The sequence below is a fragment of the Neopelma chrysocephalum genome, unplaced genomic scaffold (genome assembly GCF_003984885.1).
Source record: "Neopelma chrysocephalum unplaced genomic scaffold, ASM398488v2 Primary Assembly neopelma1_61b, whole genome shotgun sequence".
NCBI lineage: Eukaryota > Metazoa > Chordata > Aves > Passeriformes > Pipridae > Neopelma > Neopelma chrysocephalum.
Window position 1 is genome coordinate 8,653,702 of NW_020897717.1, and position 26,950 is coordinate 8,680,651.

General features: G+C 41.8%; 1 protein-coding gene across 2 annotated transcripts in view; it reads left to right on the top strand.

Annotated features, from left to right (window-relative positions):
* The first annotated feature begins 2,685 nt into the window (after positions 1-2,685).
* Positions 2,686-26,950, top strand: part of HHAT (hedgehog acyltransferase) — a 146,606-nt gene continuing 122,341 nt past the window's right edge. The window contains exons 1-8 of one of the 2 annotated variants that reach the window (XM_027682037.1): positions 2,686-2,781; positions 3,061-3,186; positions 4,598-4,665; positions 5,863-5,976; positions 6,593-6,787; positions 8,068-8,280; positions 10,091-10,262; positions 22,167-22,317. In XM_027682037.1, coding sequence (XP_027537838.1) covers positions 3,093-3,186; positions 4,598-4,665; positions 5,863-5,976; positions 6,593-6,787; positions 8,068-8,280; positions 10,091-10,262; positions 22,167-22,317 — 1,007 coding nt within the window. In that variant the 5' untranslated portion in view covers positions 2,686-2,781; positions 3,061-3,092. The remainder of the gene's footprint in view (positions 2,782-3,060; positions 3,187-4,597; positions 4,666-5,862; positions 5,977-6,592; positions 6,788-8,067; positions 8,281-10,090; positions 10,263-22,166; positions 22,318-26,950) is intronic. The other variant, XM_027682036.1, reaches the window with a different exon arrangement.

A 26,950-nucleotide genomic window follows, 5' to 3' on the forward strand; every position in this document is an offset into this window, starting at 1 on the left:
ATGCTGCTGCTTTTCTAGGGTTTTTGCTCTCAGGTTCCACTGCTGTCTGTCAGTGACTACAACAGTAGTAGAACTTGCTTTTCATTCGTGCCATCTAAAATTGTGAGGGCTGTGTCAATGCAGGGGTGTTTGTGCCAGTGATGTTCAGCAGCTTAGTTTACAGCTAGTCTTGCAAAATCATTCTTTGAGACTCTTGTCATGTTTTATTACATAAAATCCTTTGAATAAGAGTGGGGAAAAAAAATAATCATCTCATGCAGAAGTCCAGACAGTGAGATCTTTCAGCTGGGGCCATTGTCAAGAGTTTGTCAGTGTTCCTGCTCCATGGGCTTATCAGTGACTCTTGTGGAAGGGTAGCTGCTCACCCGGTCCCAGACCATACATGGGCTTTTAAATATCATCGTGTAACAAGTGACAAAGATGTCCTTTTCAGTGCAACCTCATGTAAAAGCTGTAACTTGTTATACCTCTTCCCTTTTTGAAGCTGCCTTACTGCTCCCACAGGCATACTGTTGGTGTTATGCAGCCATCTAGAGGACCTGCTGCCTGTGCCAGCTTAACACTGTTGAACAGAAACCACAAAACTGTAGGAAAACCCAAACTCTGCTGACCCTTAGTGGCCATAACTCGGCTGCAGTGCTGTGGGAATGTTTTTACAAATTCAGGACTGCTGTTCTGGTGCTGTTATGCAGTGTGTTGTCATATTTTTTGAGGGGGAAAGGTACTGACTAACCTGTCAGGGAAAAAAATCAGAGAAGAACTGTCAGTGGAGAAGAGGATCTGGGCATCAGAGACGAGAATGTACCTAACCTCGAGATTTTATGGCAGTTCCACAGAGCAAATGAAATTTGTACATCTAGGGGCTATCAACAATTGACAGTGTAAACTGAAGGTGAGTCATTCCCTGGCAATGAGAGACAGAAAGAAAAACTGGAAGCAAAAGGCAAAAATTACTGAAGACCACTTGTTGCTCTGATGGATAGATGTGATTGCTGGAGACACTAGGAGATGTATGTCTGGTTCAGACAGAGAAGACAGCTCCTTGTACTGATAAGACTGATAGCATTCCCATGCAGCATTACAGGCTTGGGCCAGAGAATCTGGAAAGTGGTCCAGTAGAAAAAGACCTGGGGATGCTGGTCGTCAGCCGGCTGAACATGACCCAGCAGTGTGCCCAGGTGCCTAAGAAGGCCAATGGCATTCTGGCCTCTATCAGCAATAGTGTGGCCAGCAGGACTTGATAAGTGATTGCCTGTACTCCGCACTGGCAAGGCTGCACCTTGAGTACTGTGTCCAGTTCCGGGCCCCTCACTTCAAGAAAAACATTGAGGTGCTGAAGCTGGTAAGGGTCTGGAGAGTAAATCATATGAGGAACGGCTGAGGCAGCTGAGGCTGTTAAGTCTGGAGAAAAGGAGGCTCAGGGGAGACCTTATCACTCTCTATAACTACCTGTAAGGAGGTTGTAGCAAGGTGGGAGTTGGCCTCTTCTTTCAGGCAACTAGAAACAGGACAAAAGGAAATGGCCTTAAGCTGTGCCAGGGGAGGTTCGGGTTGGACATCAGGAAGAATTTTTTTAATGAAAAAGGTGGTTAAACATTGGAACAGACTCCCAAGGGAGATGGTGGAGTCACCATCCCTGAAAGTGTTCAAGAAATTACTGGATGTGGCACTTAGTGCTATGGTTTAGTTGACATGATGGTGTTCAGTCAAAGGTTGGACTTGACCATCTTGGATGTCTTTTCCAACCTTCATGGTTCTATGATTCTTTGTTTCTATGCCTTCTCCTGGAATATGAGACAGAAGCCTGGCTTTCAAAAATCTGGAAACAAAAATTTGAGGATGCAAAGAACACCTCAACCTGATCAGGGGAACAGAAATACTATTTCATGAGAGGTACTGAAAGATCTAGCAAGGTAACATCTGAAAGGTTTCCCCCATTAAAAAATTACATCACTGATGTCAAAAACAGAGAAGGTTAAGAGTCACATGGTGCCAGGTCAAATGAGCATAGATTGCCCAAACTTTTCGGCTTGGAAAATTAATGTGTTTTTAACGCTAGGAGCAGTGAAGTTTATTAGCTGTGTCTGCAGTGCCAGGACCCTTGCTAAAATGCAGGTTGACCCAGGAGGGAGTTGTCAGCACCAGCACTTCCAGCCCCATGTTCCTGTTTTGGTGGTACTGTTCAGGCCTGCTAATTTCTCAAATTCTGTCATGATAACTGTAAAAACATTGTCCCTGCATTAGTGTGCTTTGCATCTGGCACGGATGGGGGGAAGGCTGTGAGAGGCTGTAGGTTTGTGCACCCTGCAGTGTGTACACCCTGTAGGTGCCTGTTTGCACCTTGTAGGTGTATGTACACCCTTTGGGTGTGTGCACCACGTAGCTGTGTGTAACCGCTGTAGTGTGCATACCCTGTAGCTGTGTGTACACCCTGTAGCTGTGTGTACACCCTGTAGCTGTGCTCACGCTGTAGTTATGCACACCCCGCAGCCATGCTCACCCCGTACCTGTGCACACACCGTGCCGCCGGCAGGGCTGCGGTGCCGCCCGGCGGCCGGGACCGACTGCGCAGGGCCGGGAAGCTCCGCCCCACTCCCGCCCTCCCTCGGCTGGGCGGGCGCAGCCCATAAAGGGGCCGGGCGGCAGTGGGGCGCGGGTCGTCCGTGTTGCGGAGCGGTCGGAGCGGCCGAGCGTGGGGTCGCTGCTGGCCGCGGGGCCAGAGCCTCGGCCCGAGGCCGCGGCTGCCGCTCCTTCCCCTCCCGGCGGCGCAGCCCTCCTCAGGTAGGGGGGGAGTGGGGTCCCCCCTCCACTCCCCTCGGTGCCGGGTTGGCGAGAGCAGCCGGGGTCCGGCCCCGGTCCTGTTTGTGCCCCCAAGGTCTGACCCGGTACGGGCCGTGCTGAGCCCTCGGACCCGGGGCCTCCGCGCCCGGACAAGGCTCGCCTGCCCTGCCGGCGGAGCGCCGGGGCCCGGGGCCGCAGTGCCCGGTGCGGGCTGTCCCGCTGCTCGGTGCCCACCCGTCCTCCGCGGAGAAACCTCGCCGGTTCTCTCTTTGCCCGCAGGGAGGCGGCCGACGGGATCAGCTCCCGGGCCGATGCTGCTGCCGGCCTGGGAGTTATGGTTCTACGGGCTCCTCACCGTGGGCTCCCACCTCTACGCGTTCTACGAAGCGCACCAAGTGTCCCGAAGTAAGTGGGGAACGGGGTCGCGCTTGCTCCGGCGGTGCTTCCCGCCCGCGGCTGGCGAGGCTGCTTAGAGTGAGTTCTGCTCTCTAGTTGGTTTCTACTTAGTTCCCTTGCGAAGAGCGCCTATGCTCTTCCCAGCTTGCCAGCCAGCCCTGTGCGAGGAAGCAGTAGGCGGGTGCCACCTGGGCAGAGAGCTTTGTCCCAGGGCTTTCTTGCCTTTGAGTGCTAGTAACGCCCATGGCAATCATGTCCTGGCAGCTTTTTGTCAAGGAGAAGACAGGGAGATCTCTGAAGCTCAGCTACTCAGATAAAGAAAGTTCAGGCAAGTTGGGTTTGAATTGTCTTGTTTTTCCTGGCTAGTCACCTGCATCCTCTTGCAGATGGGTGGTTAAGAAGCATCCATGCTTTGTGATTGTGGTTTCTGGGGTCTGAACCTGGGGAGGCCGCAGGACAGGTGGGTGCTTCCTGCCTGGAACTCTGGGCTCCTTTGCTGGGTTCTGGGCTTGGAGCAATGGTTGGGTTGTCTGTGCAGCCTTGGAGTCAATTTGTTTCCAGACACCTGCTTGTGCCTTGTGTAACCTCTCTGTGGTAGCTTTTGTGGTAACTTGGTTTGGATTCAGTGGAGCTGTGTAGTGCAGAGCCTGTGTGTGAGTGGACTGTATGACTGGATCTGTAGGTGGGGTTTTAAATGATTTAAGTACAATTTGTAGATGAAAAGAAGCACTGTTTCTAACATGTTGATATTCTAATGGAAATAAAGGTGGTATTATAAAAGTATAACAAGCTAAGAGGCTCATTAGGGAAATATGTATTGCATCTTGTTAGGCTTTAATCAGCAAGGTGTTCTACACTAATGACCCAGCTGTCTCTTAAAAGAGCTCAAGGGAAGGAGTGCCAGAAAGGCACTTGCAGAGCAGTGGAGAAAATGTTAGGTAACTGGCTCCAAGGCTGTCCACCCATGCATACAGCAAGTCTTCTGTAGAGGTGGCAGAATGTGATGGCAGCAGGTTCTGTAGGTGGCATCTCTGAGTGCCTTTTCCCTGCTCTGGCTGTACTGGCTGCTCTCAGGTCTGTGTGTCCCTTCTGCTCTGGTGGGAGAAACCAGGCAGTTCTGAAAAAGGGGAACTGAGGGTGCTGGTTTTATGTGGTAAAAGATGGGTCACTGTGTGCTACTGTCCCTGTTGCAAGGGGGAATCAAAACATGCATTCTGGGAATTTGCTTTGCCATTGCTGTGGGGCAGAGCTGTGGCCTGGTTGGGCAGCTCAGCTGGTGATATGCCCCTCCCTGGATCTGGGTATCCCCATTAGTGGAGACAACATGGGAATTTGTTGCTCTTGAGCAGCAGAGGACCCATCCCTGACTCTCCCTACTCTGGCTGCTGTGTCCTTAGCAAAGGTTTGCTCTTCCCTGCAGAGTATGAAGCTGTGATGGACAGAATGTTTGGGCTGGACCCAGGAACTCTCTTTCGAGGCCTCAAAAAGGTAGGAGGGGTGATAGATACCAGCATCTCTAATTTTGAGGCAATAATACAAACACTGTGTTTCCATACCCATTCCACATCCAAGCTTCTGATTTAGCTTCAGAAGTCTGTGGTAACTTGCAGATTTGGGTATTCATAGTTAATTTTAGACTGTTTCTGGTGAGGAAAAGGGGTTGGCTGGTTGTGTCTAGATCTAAGAATCATAACCAAAGTTTTTTTTCTTTTCTTGATCCCTGGCTTAAGTGTCTATCCTTTACTACATCTCTTAATAACCCTCTGTTTTACTGTTTGACCTTAAAAGCTTTGATCACCCTTGACACTTCCTGCAGCCTTTCCCCCCTTTTTTCTGTCACTGGGTGATTTGGATAATGCATAACATCAGTGAGCATGTGTTTCTCTTGGCTGGCCTGTAGTCCAGCATAGAGTAAACAGATTTTTGAGTGATAAAGTCTTAAAGAAATGTGGTTAGTATTAAAAAAAACCCAAACTAATAAGAGAACAAAAAAAAAACCAAACACCCCCCCACTCCCTTGCTTGCATTTCTTCAAAAAGATATGAGGTCAAAAGCAACTAATGCAACTAATATTGAGGATTACTTGTGCAAGACCAGGAATGCATGTCTGTGGAAGTGTTTTGGATTTTAGGCTTGCCATCACTGCTGGTAAGGGAAGCCATACTTCAAGAAAGCCATAAAGCAGTTGTTGAACTTCTAGTGAGGCTCTGTGTTTGACAGAGGGCTACCCTCTTACCTAATTTAGGTAAAAACCTCATGTCATGGAAACTCCAGCTGACTCTATCTGATTGCAACTAGGCTTTGTTGAAACAGGTAGTTAAACTTTTCTTCCAGCAAAATGCCTTTTCACTGGAGTTCTTGATTTTTCAAGGCAGAGCAGAGTTGCTGTCTTAATCCCTCAGGAGAGATGCTGCGTGCTTAGTTTCAGCACCAATGTGGTGTTTAGGAGTCACAACATTGTCTAAAGCTCTTTTTTCTTGAACTTTGCACCTTTGGAAGTCAAAATGGTGCTGTCTGAGTTCACTGCTGTACTCAGTTCAACTGGATTGCTGACATGATGTTCCTCAGATGTAGAGTTCTGTTGGGTAACACACACCTAGTGTGTTAGAGAGATGTTCCCTTGTTCTGTAAGAACATGCATTTATGGCTAGATACACGTTGTGACCAGTTCTCTTCATGGCACAGGACTCCATGGACTTTGAGTGGAGCTACTGGATCGAATGGGGAAGGGAACGTATACTGTGGCTTCTGGCTGGTCACCTGCTGGTATCACAAGTGTCCAGGCTCCTGGTGGAGAAGGTATGTATGGATTTTCTTCACTGCAGGGAGTTTCTGTGACTTTCAGTTTACTCTGGACATGGGAAGCTCAGCACTGAGGCCACTGAATGTATTAAATCCCACTCTGTGGGGTGAATTGTGTGAGTGGGTCTGTAACAATGCACAGGTGAGACTGTGTGGATCAGTTAGCCTAATGTTTTGGAGACATCAGCTGCCAACTCGTGAAAGCCTCTGCCTTGTTGTGAACCGTTAAACAGAGTCATTTGCCTTGCACATGCAAGAAGGGTGCAGTTGTTCCTTTCCAAGACTGTAAAGTGATGGCTGCTTGGGTTTTGGCATGATTGCTTGATGATTGCATGATTGTGGGAAATGATCTGTGTGGTGTCACACCTGCTAGTTTGGGGAAGGAAAGGAAGAAGTTATGTTCTCCTGCAAATTAGGGAGACTCTGGATTTCACATGAACACCTTTCCCTTCACCTTTATGGATACTGTTGGGTTTTGTGTATTTTCAGATGTGTTCTTAACCTTGTTGACTGTATTTATCTCTACTGCAGACCCCGTGCAGGACTGCACAAGTATTGAGTGCTTTTTTTCTTTCGAAATAACTAATGGTTGTTAATATTTTTTTTCTGACAGTATAAACCATGGTGCTTGATGGTTTATGGAATGGCTGCCTGCTGGTTGTTACTGGGAATCAAGGGTTTTGCTGTCATTTTGTTACATGCAGCTGTTTCATTTGCTGTGGCTCAGTTTCAGCTGTCACTCCTGACGTGGTTGTGCTCCCTTATCCTGCTGTCCACTTTACGCATACCAACTGTGGAAGAAACCAAGGTAATGTGGGAAGGACTAATTAAGCATCAAATTAATTATGGTTGTGGTTGTCTGTAACAGCATCTACCTTTATGACAGCATATTATCCCTTCAGTTGATGTAAGCAGGGTTTGGTTTGAAAAATCTTAGGCAGTAGAGCTGCAATGACTCCTGCTGGAGCTTCTCCAGTTAGAAAAGTCATACCTCTTGATCGTGGTGGCCAGTGCATTGAGATAAAAATGTGTCTTAATGTGTAAATGATATTCAGTGGAGCTGGAATATGATAATACTTTACTAGTGCTCTATTAAACGCATTTCATATTCTTTGGAACTCTAATCATACCAATTTGAGGTGCTACTTTATAGGGTTGTATCTAGGAGTTGCTCAGTCAAGCCTGCCTGTACCTTATTGGTGACTGTGGACTTCTGCAGGGAGGGAGACTGTTCCTCCAACACTTTGATTTGTACCGGATGAGTTACTTCCTCGCAACTGGTTGATGCAAGCTCAGTTTTGCTCTTTCTCTGGTGGATTTTTTCTGAGTAGTATGGATTTTGGAAAAACTGTTGCTCAGTTGTGAGGAAACGTCCTTGTTGCATTTACTTGGACCAAGAGGAAAAACTGGACATCTGTTCTAAGGCTTGTTGCCCAGATGTTCGGGGAAGGGGAGATGAGCATGTAGGGTCTCTTCACGTGCTGTAGTCGGGATTGTGCCATGCCCTGAGGAGGAAAGGGCCCCCTGCAATACAATGTAATCAGCCAAACTACATTTGCTGATGTCTTCAACTTTTTTGTGATGATACATTTTTGTTTTTGGAAACAAGTGTGACACCAAGTGTCAAACACTCAAGAGCTCAGTAACATCTTTTCAGCTGTAAGCTTTCTTTAGAGTGACTGATTCTTTTCAGATTTAGCATCAGCCGTAACAGTCCCTTGGCTGTCTCAGTAGTGTTGCCAGCTGGTTTGAATATTGTATTACTGGACCAAATCTGAGGGAGATAATGACATTTCTGTAAGAAAAGCTCTGCTGCTGTCATAGTTCTTCACAGCCTAATCTGTTTCTGAAATCAAGTTGTCTCTTTATGCTGGCTGCAGTAGCTGAGGAGGACACTTCTCCATCAACAGCCAGTGCTTGTTCATGTGTTTAGTGCTGTTCACTTCAGATGCTCATTCCAGCTGCCATTAGCTTTAGTTGCTTCCTGCTGATGCTGACCCCAGAAGTTAGGATCTGAGAGGACATCGCTGTTTTGCCATACAGAAAATGCAGCATTGCACCATCATGATCTGGCTTTTTGTCTTGCAGAGGAAGTGGTACGACACTGAAAATGAGTATTATCTGCTGCTCTTCACTGTGTCAGTCCGCTGCCTCTTCTGCACTAGCTTCAGCCTGGAGTACTGCTGGCATGGATCTACCCAGAAGTCACCCCACTCATTCCCATGGATGCTGGCATATGTGTTTTATTATCCCACATTCCACAATGGACCCCTTATGAATTTTGATGAATTCAGTAAGCAGGTAAGAGTGGTTGTTGTTTGGGTGTCTAAAGCTAACTTCCACAAAATTTTGAAATCATCAAGTAATATTATAGGAATGTGACAGTTTTGAGTGCATCATTGGGAATCTGGCAATGTCCTGGATATCAAATTTTAAGACAAACCTCCCTCCTCGAGTTCTTCCACTTCACAGGATGTTTTTATCTGACATCAAATTCATCCCTTCAATCAGGCAGCCAGTGACATGCTTTGTTACATTTGGAAAGTGTTCGTAATTTTAACATGCAGCTGCTGGACTTGATTTTTTTCTTCTCTGTCAGGTGGAATAAAGTATTGTTTTCAGGATAAGATTGCTATTAACTCTGAAACAGATTTCAAAGTCACAGAAAGATGATAGTTTGTATTGGAAATTCCTGAAGACTCCAGTTTCCCCTCATATTGATGTGAAAACGTGATTATTTACTTGGAGCACTTTGCTTCAACTAGGAAGCTTGTTCAGTGTGTAAGACCTACTAATCTTAAACAAAATGCTTTTCCTAGTCCCTTGCAGGCTGCTTTTCAAGCCTGCTTCTACGTGATGGCAGAAAACTCCATATTTTCTTTCTTCATTGCTTTCCATATTGGTCGGAAAAGGGTTTCAAAGTTTGCAGTGCCCAGCAGTTGATTCAAAGTGCATGATACAGGATGTGTTTATTGCTGCTATTTGAAAAGACCGCTCATAGAACCCTTTAAATGAAGCTGAGACTGAGATGAGGGTTTCTGCTGAACACACCAGAAAGTGGAAGTTCTGGAGTTGGAGACAGTGAAACTGCTGTATGTCCCAAAGAGTGTAGTACCAGTTCTGGCAATTGGCATCCACTGCCAGGCAAAAATGAGACACTGACACTTTGTCAATGGCCTTGTTCAATTTCTGGCTTGAAGCGAGGCATAGCAGTTCTACTCATGGCTTTGGAGGCTTGTTGTGCAAATCTCTGTGATAAAATGGTGGTTGCCAAGCTTTTATCTGGGTGGTACAAATGAACCCTCCAAATGAGTGTGCATGTTGGCTGTAATACCTGCTTGTGATTGAGGGTCCGTGCAGATGGGTTGGTTACTTCTCTTGTACGTGCATTTTTGGTGGTCAGTTAGAGACTGGAGAAGGAAATGTTGCACACAATAATAGATGTACAAAATGACTGTATTTTTAGGCAATCCTATGTTTCTGTTGTTTGATCCTATTCTCTTTTCTTGCAGAAAGAATGTGCAATAATAATATGCCAATGTGTTTACTGTAATTAGCAGTGTAAGTTTGGGGCATCTTGAGAAGCATGTCAACTGCAAACCTTGTCTTATCTGGTATTTAACTTGCACTTTCATTTGCTCAGCATGTCATGTAGGTCTTGCTGACTTCGGCAATGCTACAGGAGAAAAATTAAGAACTGTCTTCAAGTCATCAATTCCCTGTAGTTGTTAAAAGTTGGAGGTGTTTTAAGAGCAAGCAGTCATTGTTTCTGTGTTTGGAAGGGCTGCTACTTGGAAAACCTTCTTCATAGCTGTGCTTTCTTTAATCTTTTTGTATTATCTCTAGAGGTTGATCAAGTTACAGGAGTTAAAGTCTTGTGTCTGGATTCTGTTCAGGTTAACAGCACTTCTTACAAGAGTTTGGTGCAGTGTGTTTGTGTTTGGCATCTTGTTCGTTTCTACGGCTTACTGAGATTGAGAATGGAGAGACAGTCTTCCTCAAGCATACATCAGGAATTTCCAAACGATGTAGTCAAAAAGTTCTCGGGATGAGTATTTTGATTAAAGCACTCAGTTACGTGCCGGGTAACCTCTTTGGATTTCTTCTGTAGATGAGGAGACAAGAAGCTTTCAGTGTGAAGAGCAATCTCATCATCTTAATCGTGGGCATAATTCGTATTTTCTTTTGGTGGTGCCTGGCTGAGCTGATGATTCATCTCATGTATATCCATGCTCTCTACAGTAGTGCTCTGCCTTTGGAGTCTGCATCCTACTGGGCCTTGGGTGAGTATAGAAACAATAGGAGAAATCTTTCTTCTCTCCCACTTTAAGATCCCCAGTCTACTTCTCTTTTATGTCCATCTGTAGATGCTTGAGTAGCATATTATAGCCAGCCACTGTCAGAAAGGTGGTCTACAGGCTCTTAATATAACATGTAGATGCTCTATAAGCTTAGTTGAATGTATTGAGCTGCTTCCTAAATTAAAAATATTCTGTACCTTTTTTAGTCTAAAGTATGTCTATAAACTGGTCTAAAGTTTCTCCTCCTCAAGACATAGAAGTGGACACTTAAAAGGTTTTTTTAGTGTGGGGATGGAGGAGGGGAGATGTTAAGAATTATTATTGATCTCCTTCTGATTGATGTTTCTAGTCTGTATTCATGTTGAAAAGGAAAATGACAGAACCTGTGAAACTAGTAGAGAGAAGGACTTGCAAATACGATGACCTGAAAGTAGCAGTCAGTACCTCTCAGTTACTGCTTGGCTTCCCCCACCTCTGCCCTTGCCAAACTCCCTGGTATTTCAGTAAAATGCCCAACTGTGAGGAAACAGTGCTGATAAATGCAGCATAATCCAGCAAGAGCTTTGGGTGATGGTTTGTAAACAGCTGTCATATGTGGTCGACTTGATTTCTGTTCCCTTCCCTTCCCAGCTATGTGTATCACCAGGCAGGAGGAACAAAAGAAAGAAACCCCAGACCCTAAAAGCAGGTTCTGAAAAAGTCTTGGTGATTTCTGAATTGATGGAGGTGTCTCTTACACCAGGGAGAAATATACATGCTGGTATGGTCCTGTGCAGCATTTGTTGAAGATTACCTATGAAGAGCAGTGTGTGTTGGAGGATACCTGTGCATTGGACGCTGGTCAGCAGAGGGCAATGTGTGCACTCTGTTTATCTGTAGGTGCATAAATAAACACTTAATATATATTTCAGTATGATTTTTATATCTAAAAAAGGGCAAGGGCAGATGGAGAGCAAGAAAGTGAGAGGTTTGCCTCTGTGGTTCACTGTTCATTCTACTCCTCACTCATTCTCTGTTTAGAAAGTGGATTCTGAGTTTTTCTGTTATAAATGTCAATTCATTGATGAATTAAATCTGTTTGCTCCTGGTGTTTGTGTATGTGACAAAAAGGTGGCCACTTGGTAAGGCAGGCAAAGCTACTGAGTTAGGGATGAAATATTCCAGCTATGATGCTACTGGTGGATTTCTCCCTCCTTTCAAGACGGCCAATGTTGATTTTAAAGAGGAGCCGAGGGTGAATTACTTCTCAGACAACACTGTGGGCTGTATATTTATTTGATGAAAAAAAGTGTGTAATCCTGAGAATTAAAATGCATGTAGATTATTAGACGATTAGAAAAGGTGAAAATACCTCAAAGCAACAGATGGTGAAAGCCAGTGTTAAAGCAAGTTAGGACTGTAAAGCTGTCTTCAAGTCAAATGATTGTATTTTAATGAGTCGCCTGTGGAGACTCTGCTTTTAGGAGAGTGTATTCAAAATGTAACCCTACTTACTGAGCTTCATCTTTTTAATGAAAGCAGCTGTTTAAAATATACCACAGATGAGATTTTGAAGCAGAAGTTGGTCACTAAAAGTTTTTTGTGCAGGTTTATCACTGTGGTGGGTTGACCTCAGCTGGATGCCAGGTGCCCACCCAGCTGCTCTATCACTCCCTTTCCCAGCCATAAAGGGGAGAGAGAGTAAGATGGAAAACAACTTGTGGATTGGAATAAGACAGTTTATTAAAGCAAAAGCTTGTGCACCCAAAAGTGAAGTGAAAAATAACAAGGTTTGTTCCCTACTTCCCAATCAGCAGCGATGTCCGGCCACCTTCCCAAGATGCAAGGCTTCAGCACGTGCAATGGTTTCTTAGCAGGCAGCCATTGGAAACAATGAATGCCCCACCCCCCCCTCCAGTTCTCTTCCCTAGCCTCTATATCTGAGCTGATGTCATAGGGTATGGAATATCCCCTTGGCTAGCCCGGGTCAGCCAGCCTACCTGTGTCCTCTCCCAGAAGGAATACCACAGCACTGATGCTGCGCTCAGGAGTAGCCAAAACACTGATGTGCCATCAACACCCCTCCAGCCACTAGTGCAAAGCACAGCACTGTGAGGGCTGCCATGGGGGAAATGAACTCCGTCCCAGCCAGACCCAACACAATAACAATGATTGTAGAGGTCTCCTTAGACTCAAACCAGTAATAGTCACAACAGTGGCCTTGCTTTAGGGAGCCACCAATATATGAGTAATAAAGGTACTAGTAATATTTTGTTAAGTCTTTACCGCACCCTTATGCATCTTACCATGCTTCTACACTGGTTCTTGCACAGAGCTGAACACCTCTGTTATTTTGCATTCTGTTTTATTAAAAACCAGTTATATTAGATAACTGAGTCTTGAGACCAAGGAAGCAGCTTGCTGTTGACTCAGGAGGATTAACCACATGGTATATAAGCCTTTTTGCACTGATGAGTTTTGTTCATTTTGTAGTTTATGTATAACTACAGCAGCTTCAAAGCAGCATGGAGCATCTACCCTTACCTTGATGCCTGGTTGCTATGATAGTCTGGTAAGCTTAGGGGAAAGACTGTGAGGCTGTTCTGCAATCACCTGTAAGCAGGGAGGTTGTATCTGCTCCTCCATTTTTCTTCCAGGATAACTTTGAACAATGGGCAATAAATGCCAGTAGTGCAGTGTTGTGAGATTTTGCTGTCAGCATCCAAGGGCAATGTCAGGCTACACTTCATGTGTGTGAAGCTGCAGTTGTGTTCTACATCACTGTGTGGTGTTCCTGTGAGGTGAGACGGGAAAGAAATAAAAAAAACCCATAAACCCTAAACTAAACCCGGACTGACTTCCAGTGCTTGTTTAAAAATGCTAGTGTACAACGTTGTCATTTATGGCCATGTAAAACAGAAATGCTAAAGTCACCTAAAGTAACATTGCTGAGGGCACATAGGAAGAAAATTAAGAAAAAAATAGTATCTGGGAGAATGTTAATTACCCAGCAGTAAGAGAAGTATTTTTTCTTGTGTGAATGGAATTATAGGCACATGAGCTTATACAAGCAGCAATATACCAAAGTGGTATGGTTTTGATGCCTGTGTATTTAACTGTAACAAAGTTGCAAGCTGTCTTCAATATTGCTGTTCATGTGCATTAGCTACTGTTAGTATATTCTGTGAGTTGTATGTTTTTTGGTTTTTAGTTTTTTCTTTAACTTAAAATTTTTAGACTTGTGTGTTTTGGCAACTAAACCAAGGGTCTTCATAGGTCGAATGTTGTGAGGTTCTTTTCTCTATGCCCTTTACGGACCAGTATGTGCATTACTGTACCACCACTCTTGACCTATAGGTTATATTACCTCATTCCTTGCATTTCACTTGCAAATGCCTTGTTCTGTGTGTTCTCCTACTTCTCTGAATTTGAGCAGGGCAAAGTCAGGGCAGAGCAGAGCTTCTCCCTCTCTACAGGAAATTACCTTCTGTCCCAAATAACCCAGCTGGGTTTTTTGTTTGGTGTTCCTTGGGAGGCATATTACTGTAGTGTCTTAAAGGCACAGAGGGCATTGTAGCCTTGCTTCACTCTTTGCTTGTTGAATGAGTATCCTTCAGTCTCTTCACTGGCTATGTAATCTGGATAGATGAAGTCTATCTCTTGAGTAAATAATGATGTGTGTTGTGGTTTAGGAACAGTATTCTCCACTTCAGTACTCCCATTAAAACAGTGTACTGCTTCCCCTCCCCCCCTCCAATTGGAAGTCCAAGAGGCAAAGATCACAGGTTAAGATAAGAACAATTTACTGGAAATGGCAATAGAATAAGAAAATGAACAGTCACAATATTAATAACAAAAGTGTGCAAAAGAGAGAGTGCGGAGCTCAAGCCACATCCATGCCACTCCAACTACTTCATCTGGCTGGGGACCAGCGTTACTCCACTGCTCTGTCCACCACACTTGCTCAACCTGAAAGAGCCCCTTCTCCTCGGAAGTGAGAGTCCCTTTCGCCACCCCTGACAATGACCTCAGGTGGTATAGAATGACTTTGCCTTAGCCATGTCCCCTCCTGGCTACTGCAGAAATGAACCCTGTTCTGGCCCAAACCAGGACATGCAGCATGTGCTTTCCAGCAATGTTGGGGTACTGTGGATGGAAGCACTGCTGTCATTGAAGTATCTGTGAAATCTCTTTAATTGCTGCTTTATGCAGGTTATATTTGTAACTGGCATTATTGAAAGCAATTAACTGAGTGATAAGAGTGGTGGGAATTGCGAACAGAAGAGTGAGGACAGTGTATGTTTAGGTTGTCTAAAGGTAGAACCTTCATTTCTCTGCCGGTGACCCCTGTTTTCCTGGATTACTACTATCCCTATGTTAACTTGTACCTGGCAGCTGCTAGTAAAGACAGCTTCTGTGCCTGCCCTGTGGATCAGCATGCTATGGATGTACATAATCACCAACCTGCCCTGAGAGAGTGGAGGTTGCATCCCTCTGTGCATCAATCCTTTAATGAGTAGAAAGTGTCTTGTTGCACTATATCTCTTGGATTTTGGGGGGTTTAAATGAAAAATAGTTTGAGTCCCAACTGGAGGGTCCTCTGAAAAACAGCAGTTTTCCTAAAGCTATTCTTTATGTTACGTAGAGGAACTTCTCTACTAAGAGAGAAAATGGACATTCATTATTTAAGCTCTTCAGCTAGAGAGTATGAAGTCTATTGTTAATTTTTTTTCCATGCTGAAGACATTTTGCTGGCTTTCTGACCTTGATATGAGAAAAAGCTTGTTGCATCCACATCTTACATGGACTAAATACAATAAGAAAATACTACAGATCTGTTTTCAGGGTATACCCTCCTCTACTCAATACCAAAATCCCCATATGCCACATAGATGTCAGAATTTCTTCTACCACATATTCTTCCTCATGTTTGAATTGTTTCCTTTAGCATTCTGCACATACTTCTTTAAACTTGCATGTTTATATTGTGGGAAGCTGTGGTCATAGTACTGGAGATTAATGCCATGTGCATTAACAAAAAGCTGCATTACATGGGTCTGAAAACAGTATCATTTCAAACTGAGTATGCAGTTGTGTTTTGCTTCCTCAGTGGCCTGTGTTTGGTAGCAAGAATAACAATGTCAGTCTTTGGTATGGAGGAAGAGGAGGTGATGAGAGCTAGCTTTGAGTAGAGGAGCTTTTAGATTTCCCAGTGCTAAGTCTTTTAGGTGGCTTGAGATATGAATGATTTTCAGTCATCATCCATAGCTCTTTAATCTTCTCTGTATAGGGCAGTGGGAATCTTGTCTGGATATTGGGGAAGGCATTCAGCCATATCCTCCAGATAGTATGAGATAGAGAAAACAAAATCCATGTGAAATCTTGCACTTGTTCCTTCAGTGACTCCTGTATTGGCCTGTGCATTCCTTCAATGCAGTGGGCTCCAGAGGTGTACCTCTCTTTCCCAGCAGAAGATATTACTGCTCTCCAAGACCCCCACCAGACATGATAAGCACCTGACAGCACAGTACTAAGGGTTGCTTATGGAATGGGCTTTGGTGCTCTCCTCAGAGTGCCTCATTTCTAAGACCTGCTATTCCTGACACCCCTGTCCTTGCAGCAAACCTTGGCTTCAAATCCTTCTCAGCAATGCTGATCTTCTGTGCTAGGAATTATATAAAAAGCCAGGTCATACCAAGCAATGTAGCTTTCCAGTAGCCAAATACGAGCTTGGAATACACTTGGAACAGAATAAGGAATACAATGTGACTGTATCCAAATGTGCGCCTGTTTGCCATATCTCTATGTCCCTTCAGTTTGTGGAAGGGATGTTAATGTCTGAACACAGAATTAATTTAAAAATGTCAGCTGTGCAAGCACAGAACTGTTATTTATTGGTCCCAGGAAGCCATTGTTTGGAGAATGTGAGCGTTTTCCAGAATTCACAAATCACTGGTGTCTATGTTCACAAATATTTGTCTGTGGTTAGTTAGCTATTGACATATTGAGCAATATTAGGGCATTTGTGCTTTTTTAATGTTGAGCATCAAATGCAATGTTTGTAGCAATTCCATGGTTTTGTGTCAGTGCTGCATCTCATTCTGGTAGCATCAGTCAGATTGTCTGAAAGAATGGAGTGCTTTCAGAATTAAAAATAACATAGTCAGGAGACCTGTATTCCATGTTAGTGGAAACCATGACAAATCGTTCTTCTCAGTTTTTAAAGTTAATTTGGATTAATTTGCTGCCTTTACATTTTACACTGTAAAATGAAGATTTGCAGGCACCAAGAATAAAAGCCACTATGAATTCCAGTAGTCCAGTATCCTGGTGAACTGCAGCATACGGGAGGAATAGCTACACTAGGCCAGATCAGAGGTGGTTCTGTTCTACTGAGTAATGTTCAGATATGGTATGTAATAAAGGCAGGGAAAAGAAAAAAGAGTAAAGGACAGGTAGATTGGTGATCCTTTTCAATGTATGTTCTTCAGGCTTCTGTATCTGAATGACAAATTTACTGACATATAATGGGGAGCTCAGTAGCATTAGCTGAAAGAGCTTAAATTGAAACAAGTGATTTTCTATTAATGGTAAAATTCACTCTGCTGGGGTACATTGTATTATATAGAAACTGAAACAAATGTTGTGTGTTGCTAGTTCATTTCTTTGTGAAGTTCAATTCTGATAAGGCAGATGTTGAAAAAGCACTGCCTATATTTCCCTTATGAGGTTTCACATTTATCCTGTGGTGGTGATTCAGCACCATCTACTCATCTCTGCTTATCTGAGCAGAGCTTCATGTAAATCTTGCAAGGTATAGGGAATGATGAAAGTCAGAATTCTGCATGAGAATGTATTGTTTAATACAATTGTTGTGCTGGATTTATCTATGATATTAATAGATAGCTGTAGATGTGAAAATATATTTGACTAGGAATCTATATGTGCTTTGTCAGGTGTGTGATGTATAGACATAAATCTGAGATGTACACATGTATGATAGAATGTTTTGAATGTTCTGTGGGTTTAATGTATTGGTCTTAACCATGTGCTAGTTTTTTTTTTCTAGTGAAGTATGCACTAGTTAGGGTCAATTAACTATCATTGTTTTAACTATTAACTAGGCTCTAGTACTTCAAAAGGGTATTTTCATATGAGTGGCATGTAAGTCAGTCTAGAATATGATCTGTTCAAAGGTGGAGCCACATGGTTTAATCTGTAAGTGCTGATTCTGTGTTTTAATTTGTTAGAAGAAAACATGTTACATGAGTTCCTCCTTGAAAGTGAGACCTAGCTGAGTAGTCTGTGTAGGTTGGATGTAAGGTGCTGGTTTTCATGTGTTTGCAGTTTTTTCTAATAAACCCATAGATAGAAAATGGATTTCTGAGTTCATTTTAAGAAGCATGCAGTGGTTTGCTATTGAAATTAGGGTGTCTGTGCATTATGAAATACTAAGAGTGATCTGAGACTTCTTTCATCCTGCAAGATTATAGGGAGAAACTGATAAAATATTTGGCATCTTGATGTCTGTTTTGAAAAGTGGAAATGAATCAGAAGTCTTAGATTTTATTTTCTATTAAGTATTAGTTAGCAGTTCATATTAAGTAGTTCATTGTTTTAGAAAAAGAAGTGTGTGTCTGGGAAAGTAAATTTTTTTTTCTAATCTTTTTTGCAGGATAAACTTCCTGATAGTATTGTTAATTAACCTACTTCTATGACTACTTTTTTTACTCGTGTGTTGTGGCTTAACTCCAGACAGAAACTGAGCACCACACAGCTGCTCACTCCTTTTGCGGTGGGATGGGAGGACAATTGGAAGGATAAAACTGAGAAAACTCATGGGCTGAGATAAAGACAGTTTAATAGATAAAGCAAAAGCTGATTGTGCAAGCAAAGCAAAACAAGGAACTAATTCACTGCTTCCATGGGCAGACAGGTGTTCAGCCATCTTCAGGAAAGCAGGACTCCATCATGCACAATGGTTACTTTGGAAGACAAATGCCACCACCAGGAACATCCCCTCTTTCTTCTTCCCTCAGCTTTATATGCTGAGCATGAGCATATGGTATGGCATATCCCTTTGGTCAGTTTGTGTCATCTGTCATGGCTGTGTCCCCTCCCCTCCACAAATCCTTCCAGCCTTCTTGCTGGTAGGGTGAGGAGTGGAAAAGGCCTTGACTCGCTAAGCCCTGCTCAGCAGTAATGAAAACATCCCTGTGTTTTCATCAACTCTATGTTCAGCACAAGTCCAAAACACAGCCCCTTACTAGCCACTGTGAAGAAACACACCTTCTACTAGATCAAGTTTCTCAAAGACTGTGGGAATATTCAAGGTAGGTGCCTTTAAGGCATGTGTGTGCTTGAAAAACCTTCTGGTTTTCTTTAACCTGGAAGAACTGTCTATGCCTTGACTGAGAGTCCCTTGACGGCTCTGTTTAGTCTTGTGTAAATAATTTCATTCTGGGATCTTTATGTCCATTTAGCTTTGTCTAAAAATAAGCACTTAGCCTCCAGGACAAACACTGTGGTATTTGCTTTCCTGCCACTGCTCCATACACATCAGGATGTATCTTGCTTCTTGCGTGCTGCTGGAAGGCTGGGCTATTTTGAACTTGATGATGTGTCCCCAAATTGAGCTGTTATAAATCTCTGCTTCCTATTAGACTTCTGCCATGTGTCAGTAACTCTTTTGAAATGTGACTGCATATTTATCTCTGTTTTCTAGTGGAACCTGTCCTAATACTTGACAGAAACAAGTATCTGCAGTCATTAATGTCATAGGGTCAATGTAGCTGCAAAAATGGTAAAGTTGTGAGGTGCTCATAATAAAATTGCCTTCTAAGTTACGGTTGACCATGAGTTTTGGTGATGGTGATAGTTTATGGACAGAAAAATGGCAAGTAATACCTAGATCCAAGTATTTTGTTGCTTGCTATTTGTTAACTTTTGTCAAAAAAAATACCAGGCAGAGTTCTGAGAATATGTAGACTAAAACAAATTAAAACTTGTGAATATTCTAAATTCTAATTATCCTTGAAACTAAGCTCTATGAAACTTAGGAAATAGAGTTTTGCAGTAAATTTAAGGTTAAGGAAAATATTTGAAGGTCTATAAATACATTTTTAAAGCATAGGAAAACCTAAAATGTGTTGAGGATTGCAAGATGATAAATTGAAAATACCAACTTCTATGAAAGTAATTTACTTTAATCTGGGACTTCAAACAGCTTCACTGTTCAAGTGTATGGGGTCAAGATTGGGTACTTTTAACTATTTTATCCCTTAACACATTTCTATTTTAAAAAAATAATTAACCTTGACTCTGAATCCTTTGAACTAATTTATTTTGGGGAAAAGATAATTCTGGCAATACTTTTTCCCTTAGGTGTGTTTTAATACACACTTAATATAGCTTGTTTCCAATGTAAGATAATGGTCATGTGTGACGAGGAGTTCTTAAGCTTTCTATGAAATGCTAGAGAACAAATTACATGATAGTGTTAATGAATTTGAGAAATTTGGCATTGATCTTAAATTTGTTATTGATTTCATGTTTTTAAACCAGGTGAAGCAGTGTATTCTGGCTGCTTTGTGCTAGAATGGAGCAAATGCAAAGCAGCTGGAATGTCTTGGATATGCAAGAAGGTTTAAAGGCTGTGCCTGTTACCAATGCAGCCCAGCTGTTGTGCGTGGCTGCGATTCTTGCCCTTAGCTTTCCACGTGTGTCCAGAACTCTCATACTTCTGGGATGAGTTCAAAACCAATGAGAACTTAATCTATGTATTTTGACAGGGACCTTTGCGTTGCTGTTATTGTGAATCTTAGAATTGCCACTCGCAGAACAGCTTGTGTGTGCCAGGTGGTGATTGGTTATGTGATGTCTGTGTTTAAGATACCCCTGCTACTGAGCTGTCTGTCCATTACAGTAATGACAACTTACATGTGTGTTATTGGAGATAGGTGAAAATGCCTTTTTTTCTAAAACTTGCATGTCTTTGTATCTGAGAACTCAGAATCTTTCATCTTTGTATTTAAAATCAAATGTATTGATTTCAAGTCTCAACAGAGTGGAATTCTGTTTCTAAATATCTTTCCATCAGCACAGCCAAAGGATTTTGAATTTTACTACTGCACAGGCAGCTGTGCTCTTCATAATTGGTTTGTGTGGGTGTCTGTGTTCAGCTCTCCAATGAAATTTGCCAGAAAAGAAATGAGACTCTGAATGAGATGGGAATTAAAGCAGAAAGTTGATGGTATAGATGATTTAGCAGTAATCTAATGTGGAGCTAATTGGCTAGTATCCAAATTGTGCTTCTGATTATTTGTTTCCCTCTGGGGGAAAATGTTATTGAAAACTAGATGGCTGCTCCCCTGAAGTAAAAAACATATGCTTCATGTCTTGGTATTTTGTTCTAACATCAATTTTTATCTTGTATGTCACAACTCTTTCCTATAATGTGCATGGATCATAATATTAAAACTAAAAATGTTGGATTGTAGTAGCAAAATACTGGCCATGTGTAGGCCAGCAGGAGTTTTGCATTTTACATCATTAGTGCCAGAATTTCACTCTAGGTTGCTATACAGTAGATGAATTTTTAATGTTTAACTTTTGGTTGTCATCCATAGTATACTCATTAGTCAGCAGAATGCAAAAGAGATGTTTTGCACCCAGAAAAGGAAGATGGTTTAAATGTTCATGGACTTGTACTGCTGCACAGATTGAAAACTTTGTCTCCAAGGAAAGCCTGCTGGAAAGATTTAAAATTAGGCTAAATATCTAAAGTGCTTCAGTCAAATTAGTTAATATGACTGAGGTAAAGCAGAACACTAGAATGAAAGGAAATGTAAAAATTGCATTATATAATTTTTTTTCTCTACTGAAGTATAATAATTTTAGTTTCCCTTCTTTGTGGTAAGATTTTCCTTTTGTCAATTGTCAGTTAGATGGAAAAGTTCATCAAAGTTGGGTCTCTTAGGAATGAACTCACCGGTTTCTATAAATGTGTCAGCCTCTGCTTTTTACTGGCTTTTTACTTATGATTATTGGTCAATGCCATTTTGTTCAGCAGAAAACATTTAGAATATTAATATGAATCATCCTTCATAATGCATTCAAAAGTTGTTACTTGCATGAGTAATATCTCTGAGAATATGTATGATTTTCACCTCACACCTGTGCAAGATGCTACATTTTGTGCCATACCCTGAGGTTAAATCGTGAGCAAACACACTGCCAAAATTTCTCCTTTGGAAATCAGATAGCTAGAGGACCTTAAGGAGACCTTTGTCCTGTGGGTTCAAAAATTGAAATATGCTTTAAGCATTATCCCAAGTGGAGTTCCAGTCTTCTATACCTTGGCTGCAGCAGAAGGGACCTTGTAGGGGGTATTTTCTGGGAACTTAATCTGACAGGATGTGGGATGTTTGTGGGGCTGTCAGGATAAGCTGCAATGGTAACCATTATTTGCATCTGTTCTGCAGCAAAAAGTGTAGAGTGGTTGTTTGGTTTGGTTTTTTGTTTTTTTTTTTACAAAGATAAATTTCATTTTCCCTGTGGTACATGTTCATTGCTTATATCAGTATGTTCTGATTTTAACTCAACATAAGTCAGTATTTATTTTTTTCATAGCAACACCCACAGTCCAGAGATTTTTGAAGGTGGAACTACAGATACATACTTGTGCCTTCATACTGGAATGATGGTAGTATTTTGTGTGTGTGCCTAATGTCATAAGTGCACGTGCTTTCGTCCTGTGGCTGTTGCAAAAGTAGCTGGTGTCTATCCCATCAACCGATGATGCTTGCCTTAGTTCTTTGAATAATTGCTGTTTGGAAGTAGTCAGTATTAACAGGTTTTAAAAATATTTCTGACCTTGTTTAAGGTATGTTTATTTTTTTCTTTTAGGTGGCCTGGCTCTAGCTCAAGTACTGTTTTTTTATGTGAAATACCTGGTTCTGTATGGTGTTCCTGCCCTCCTCCTTCAAATGGATGGACTCAAACCTTCAGCTCTGCCTTGCTGTGTGAGCCTGATGCACAGTTTCACTAAAATGTGGAGGTTAGTCCTTACTGCTTTTCAGACAGTTTATTACTGATATATGGCAGTCAGTGTATAAGAACATATGCGTGTGTTCATGTTCACATACATGTTTGCTTTCATGTGCTTGTGCTTTTTCTCTTACCCCCATGATTCTTCTTTAGCACTTTTAAAATGAACTTCAATTCAATGGTTACTTTTTTCACTCCGTGGACAGATAAAGCCAAGCATCTCTTTCAGCATTTTCATCCTCATAATTTTTTTCCTTTCAGAGAAGGAAAATAAACGCTTGATTGATCACATGAGGAAAGGTGTAGTTATAACACTTCAATATGCAGAGTCATATGGTAGAGAAAGCTTTCAACACACTAGAAGTACTATGAAAATGATACTTGTTTATAAAGTAGGATGAATTTCTGAATCTCTTTTGTTGTTAAGGAAGTTTCAGAACAATATTTCACCATAAACCTGTGAGTTTTGAATCATATGGTTGCTTTAAATCAGTGTTTCACTGAAGTCTTTTTACTGAAAACTGTCTCCCAGGGGATTCTGCTTAATATTTAGCTTCTGTGTAGCAGTGGATTCACTTGACTTCTCTCCTCCCTTGTTTTTCTCTGTGCTATCCAATATTCCTTCAGTCTGTGGAATTCTGTGCCCCAGACGTCTAAAAACATTTCTGAAATGATTTAGACTTGTCAGCTTTTTAGTGCAGACACTCCTCATGTTATGTTAATGCAGAGCCTCTCAGAATGGTGCTTACCCTGTCTTGTCTCTGACTGCTTTGCAATATGAATAAAGCTTTTCATTTTAGTCATAAAAACAGTGGGCCTGCTGTTATCAGTTTTATTGGATGAGATTTTAATTTTGTTTTCAGCTTGAAGTTAGCTGTAACAAGAAAGCTTTATAGTTTCTAATAGTTAGCAACTGTAGACCTGTAGTATTCAAAGAAAGGCATAGAGTGCAGAACACAGGTGAACTATTAAAAATTATTTGAGTTACTAACAACTGCCTTGGTTTAAATGCTCTTTCAGAGTTTGAACTTAAGACTTAGAGAGTTAATGTAAAAATTTGTCACTTTTACCAGGCATTCTCCTGAGAGCAGCATCTCTTGGCCTGCTGGCCCTTGCAAGCAAATTTGCAAACAGTAGCAGTTTTTCTCTGTCTCCAGTTCTTATTCCAGGGAATCTGTGTATTGCTCTGGAGGTGCCAAATGAAAATGAACTTCACAAATACCAATGACACTGCTGTGCCAGGTAGTCATAACAGGGCATGCAAAGGTACTCGACACCTGCAAATATGTGTGGTGTATCACAGTAAAAACATTGGGTGCCCCTTAAAAAATATTCATAACATTTGTAAAAAACCTGAAACTAATATCTAAGTGGAAAACTTAATTATTTCTTTATAGAAGCAAAAAATGTCAAGTGCTGATATTTACCTTTTGCCTAATTATTTAATTCATATCAAACATTCACTGTCAGAAATAATAAGTTACCTCATAGACTGAACTTGTTTACTTTGAGTGTTGAAAAAAGTCAGTTAATATATACCTGATTTGATTTCTTGCTCTCAAGGTCCTGTAGATACTAGAGCTTTCTGTAGCTGCTAGTGTTATGGGTCGTTCTCAATTATCTAACAAGTTTTGTGAATGCCCTGAATTATGATGCCCTTATGCCTTTACAGTTAAACTCTTCAATCACACTACCAAGAGGCTTTGCAGTCTTTTGTGGTATATTGGCATACTGTATAGGAATGTCGTGTTAGACGTAGGAATAATAGCCTTTGTTTCTGAACTGTATGACTGAACAGGACAGGAAGTTGGGAAATTGGGGGTTTAGCAGAAAAGCCAGCAAAAATGGGGGAAGTAAATGGCTCATGTTGCGAAGTCTTTAGAAAAGTGACACTGTGTTTCCTTAAGATGCTAAATAGGTTTTTGTAGTTTGTGAATACAAGGACTTTAATGTGAATGTTCATAGCAACTTTATTAGAGTGGGTCAAATTTAAATGTTAATAATGCAGTGCCTAGTTTTAAGCTGGTGGAGTGAGATGTGTACTAGACTTTGTTTTCATAAAACGGTAGCCTGGTAAAGCTTATTAAAGGCTTCTAAGGGACAGGTTGGGAAATGCAGTGTCCAGGAATGATCCAGTTGATATGGAGTACACCACTGTTACCTGGCTGGCATCAGGGACACTGCTCAGAAAAAAGTGCTTGTGTATGCTTGGCTCACTCTTACCCTTCTTACTGGTGTCCACTTGAGAATACTGTTAGAAACAGGGTTTTATGCTGGCTCGGCTTTTGAAGACCCAGTTATTGTTGTTTTTATGTCTCAAAGCTTTCAGCAGTGCAGATCTTGAAGGAGACGAGGTAGCCTGAAGGGAAAGGCAACATGAATGTCACAATGTAAGGAATGCAAATATGCTACTTAGGAGTCTTCCTCCACCACCACCTGGTGTCCTTTGAGCATAACAAAGCTTTTGATCCAACCCATCCAGACCAATGTCACTTATAATCAGTACATGCTGACATAATTCACTATGATACAGCAGGTGGAAGAGCTTTCAGTCAGGAAGGTAAGAAAAATACCACAGTGTATCTGAAATTTCTCTAGAGCTGAAAAGCAAAGCAGGAATCAAAGAACCAAATCAAGTATTCTGTCTCTCTGTTTATGGTACTAAACAATAAACTAAATTTTGTCCATTCAGACCTAAAAATTAAAGACTTTAATTAAAACAGTTATCAACCTTATAGTAGGTTCTCCCTAAGTCACATTTAATCAAGACAGTCTCTCAAGTCAAAAAATGATCAATCTTGTTTGCTGTCTCAAGACAAATACAGGTGTTGAATGTGTAACTGTGGTTTCATTTTACGAGGGTATCATTAGCTTGCTAAATATGCAGCTGCATAGCTAATAAGTGCATGATAAAGATATTGCTATTCAAAACCTTTATCACAGCTGTGAAATGGAGCCTCTGAGCTCCTGATTTCCAGAGAGAGTAGCAGTTCAGTGGCACATGAACTTAGTTTTTAGTGTCTGCTTTACCTTAAGTCATAAGGAATTAAAATTTAGTTTTTGTCCCCAAGGTTAAAAGCAAGGAAATGAATTCTGGGAGAGAACCAATGTTGCCGGAAACTTGCAAGTGCTTTTAAAGAATTAGCCAAGGCTGATGTCTGCCATACAACTTTTCAGGTGGGGGTGTGAATTGTGTAGTGCAACTGGAAAAAGTTACGGAAACTTGCAAATTACTTCAATATGAAAAAGTATTTTAGTGGAAGAGTAATGGTGTTGAAACTACAGGAACAATAGGTAGTACATAACTAAATCCTATATCAGTTTTGACTTTTTGGTAAATGACTGGCAATTTATTCCACAAAGAAACTTGTCAGTTTGTAAATTAGGACAACAGGCCTGCTGCTGTTTGTGGGGAAAAAAAAATTGTGCTTCTATTTTTATGTTTCTATGCCACGTTACTGAGTGTGACAAGTGCTCTTCTGCAAAGTTGTTGGACACACTGATTGGATATGTTTTGACATGCCATGGGAACACCATGGCATAAGAAACCAATTATCTCTGGTCATAGACTGATTTGAAATGTGCAGAAGCACAACACTTCTTGATGATGCTCAGAGGGCTGAAGTGCCTTTCCTGAGAGAGTTGGGGTTGTTCAACCTGGAGAAGAGAAGGCTCTAGGGAGACCTCATAGCTTAAAATGGGGCTTAAAAGAAAGAGGGAAACTTTTTTTACCTGGGCAGATAGTGATAGAACAAGGGGGAATGGCTTTAAAGTGAAAGATGAGAGGTTGAGAGGAAGTAATTCTTTACTCAGAGGTAAACTGGTGAGGCACTGGAACAGGTTGCCCAGAGAAGCTGTGGATGGCCCATCCCTGGAAGTGTTCAAGGACAGATTGGACAGAACCCTGACCAACCTATTCAAGCAGAAGGTGTCCCTGCCCATGGCTGAGGAGTTGGGACTAGACAGTCTTTAAAGGTCCCTTTCAACCCAAACCATTCTATGACCTCTTCTTTGTCTTTCCACCCTGAAATTTGTTCATTCCCAAGTATCTTATCCCAAAATAATTTGGAGCCAAGTGTGTTCGTGACAAATTGTGCTAAAACTTGACGCATGTTTAATATAGGTTAGTCTCAGGCAGGACGGAGGCTTTTCAGGAAGGCATTAAGGAGTAGTGTTTTGGAAAGTAAATTTCACCGTAAACAGAATTTCATCTAGGATAAAGAAAATGGAGTTGAAGAAATGCTGCCAGGGAAAAATAAAAGATGCAGTGGTAAACATCTGTCCATTTTCAAGTACTATGCTATAAATTCTAGATTCCACCTTGTATTTAATACCCTGATACTTGACCAGAGAAGAGTCTGACATGTCAACCCCCCATTTTCTTGCATGCTAACAGGTGGACTAGGAGGGCTGTATTTTGCATGTACAGACACACATTCACACTTCTGTATGAACACATGTTAAGTTTATCCCACAAGACGTTTTGGTGGCATCCAAAAATATCGTGTGGGTTGTGATTTGCAAGAGATTGTCTGCAATTCAGTCTCGTTTACCTGCCTCATTATTGCTGAAGCATTTGCTTTACATGAAAAAAATGTGCAAGGTCTCAGTGGATTGTTCCAAGTTATGGATTAGAGTTTTGC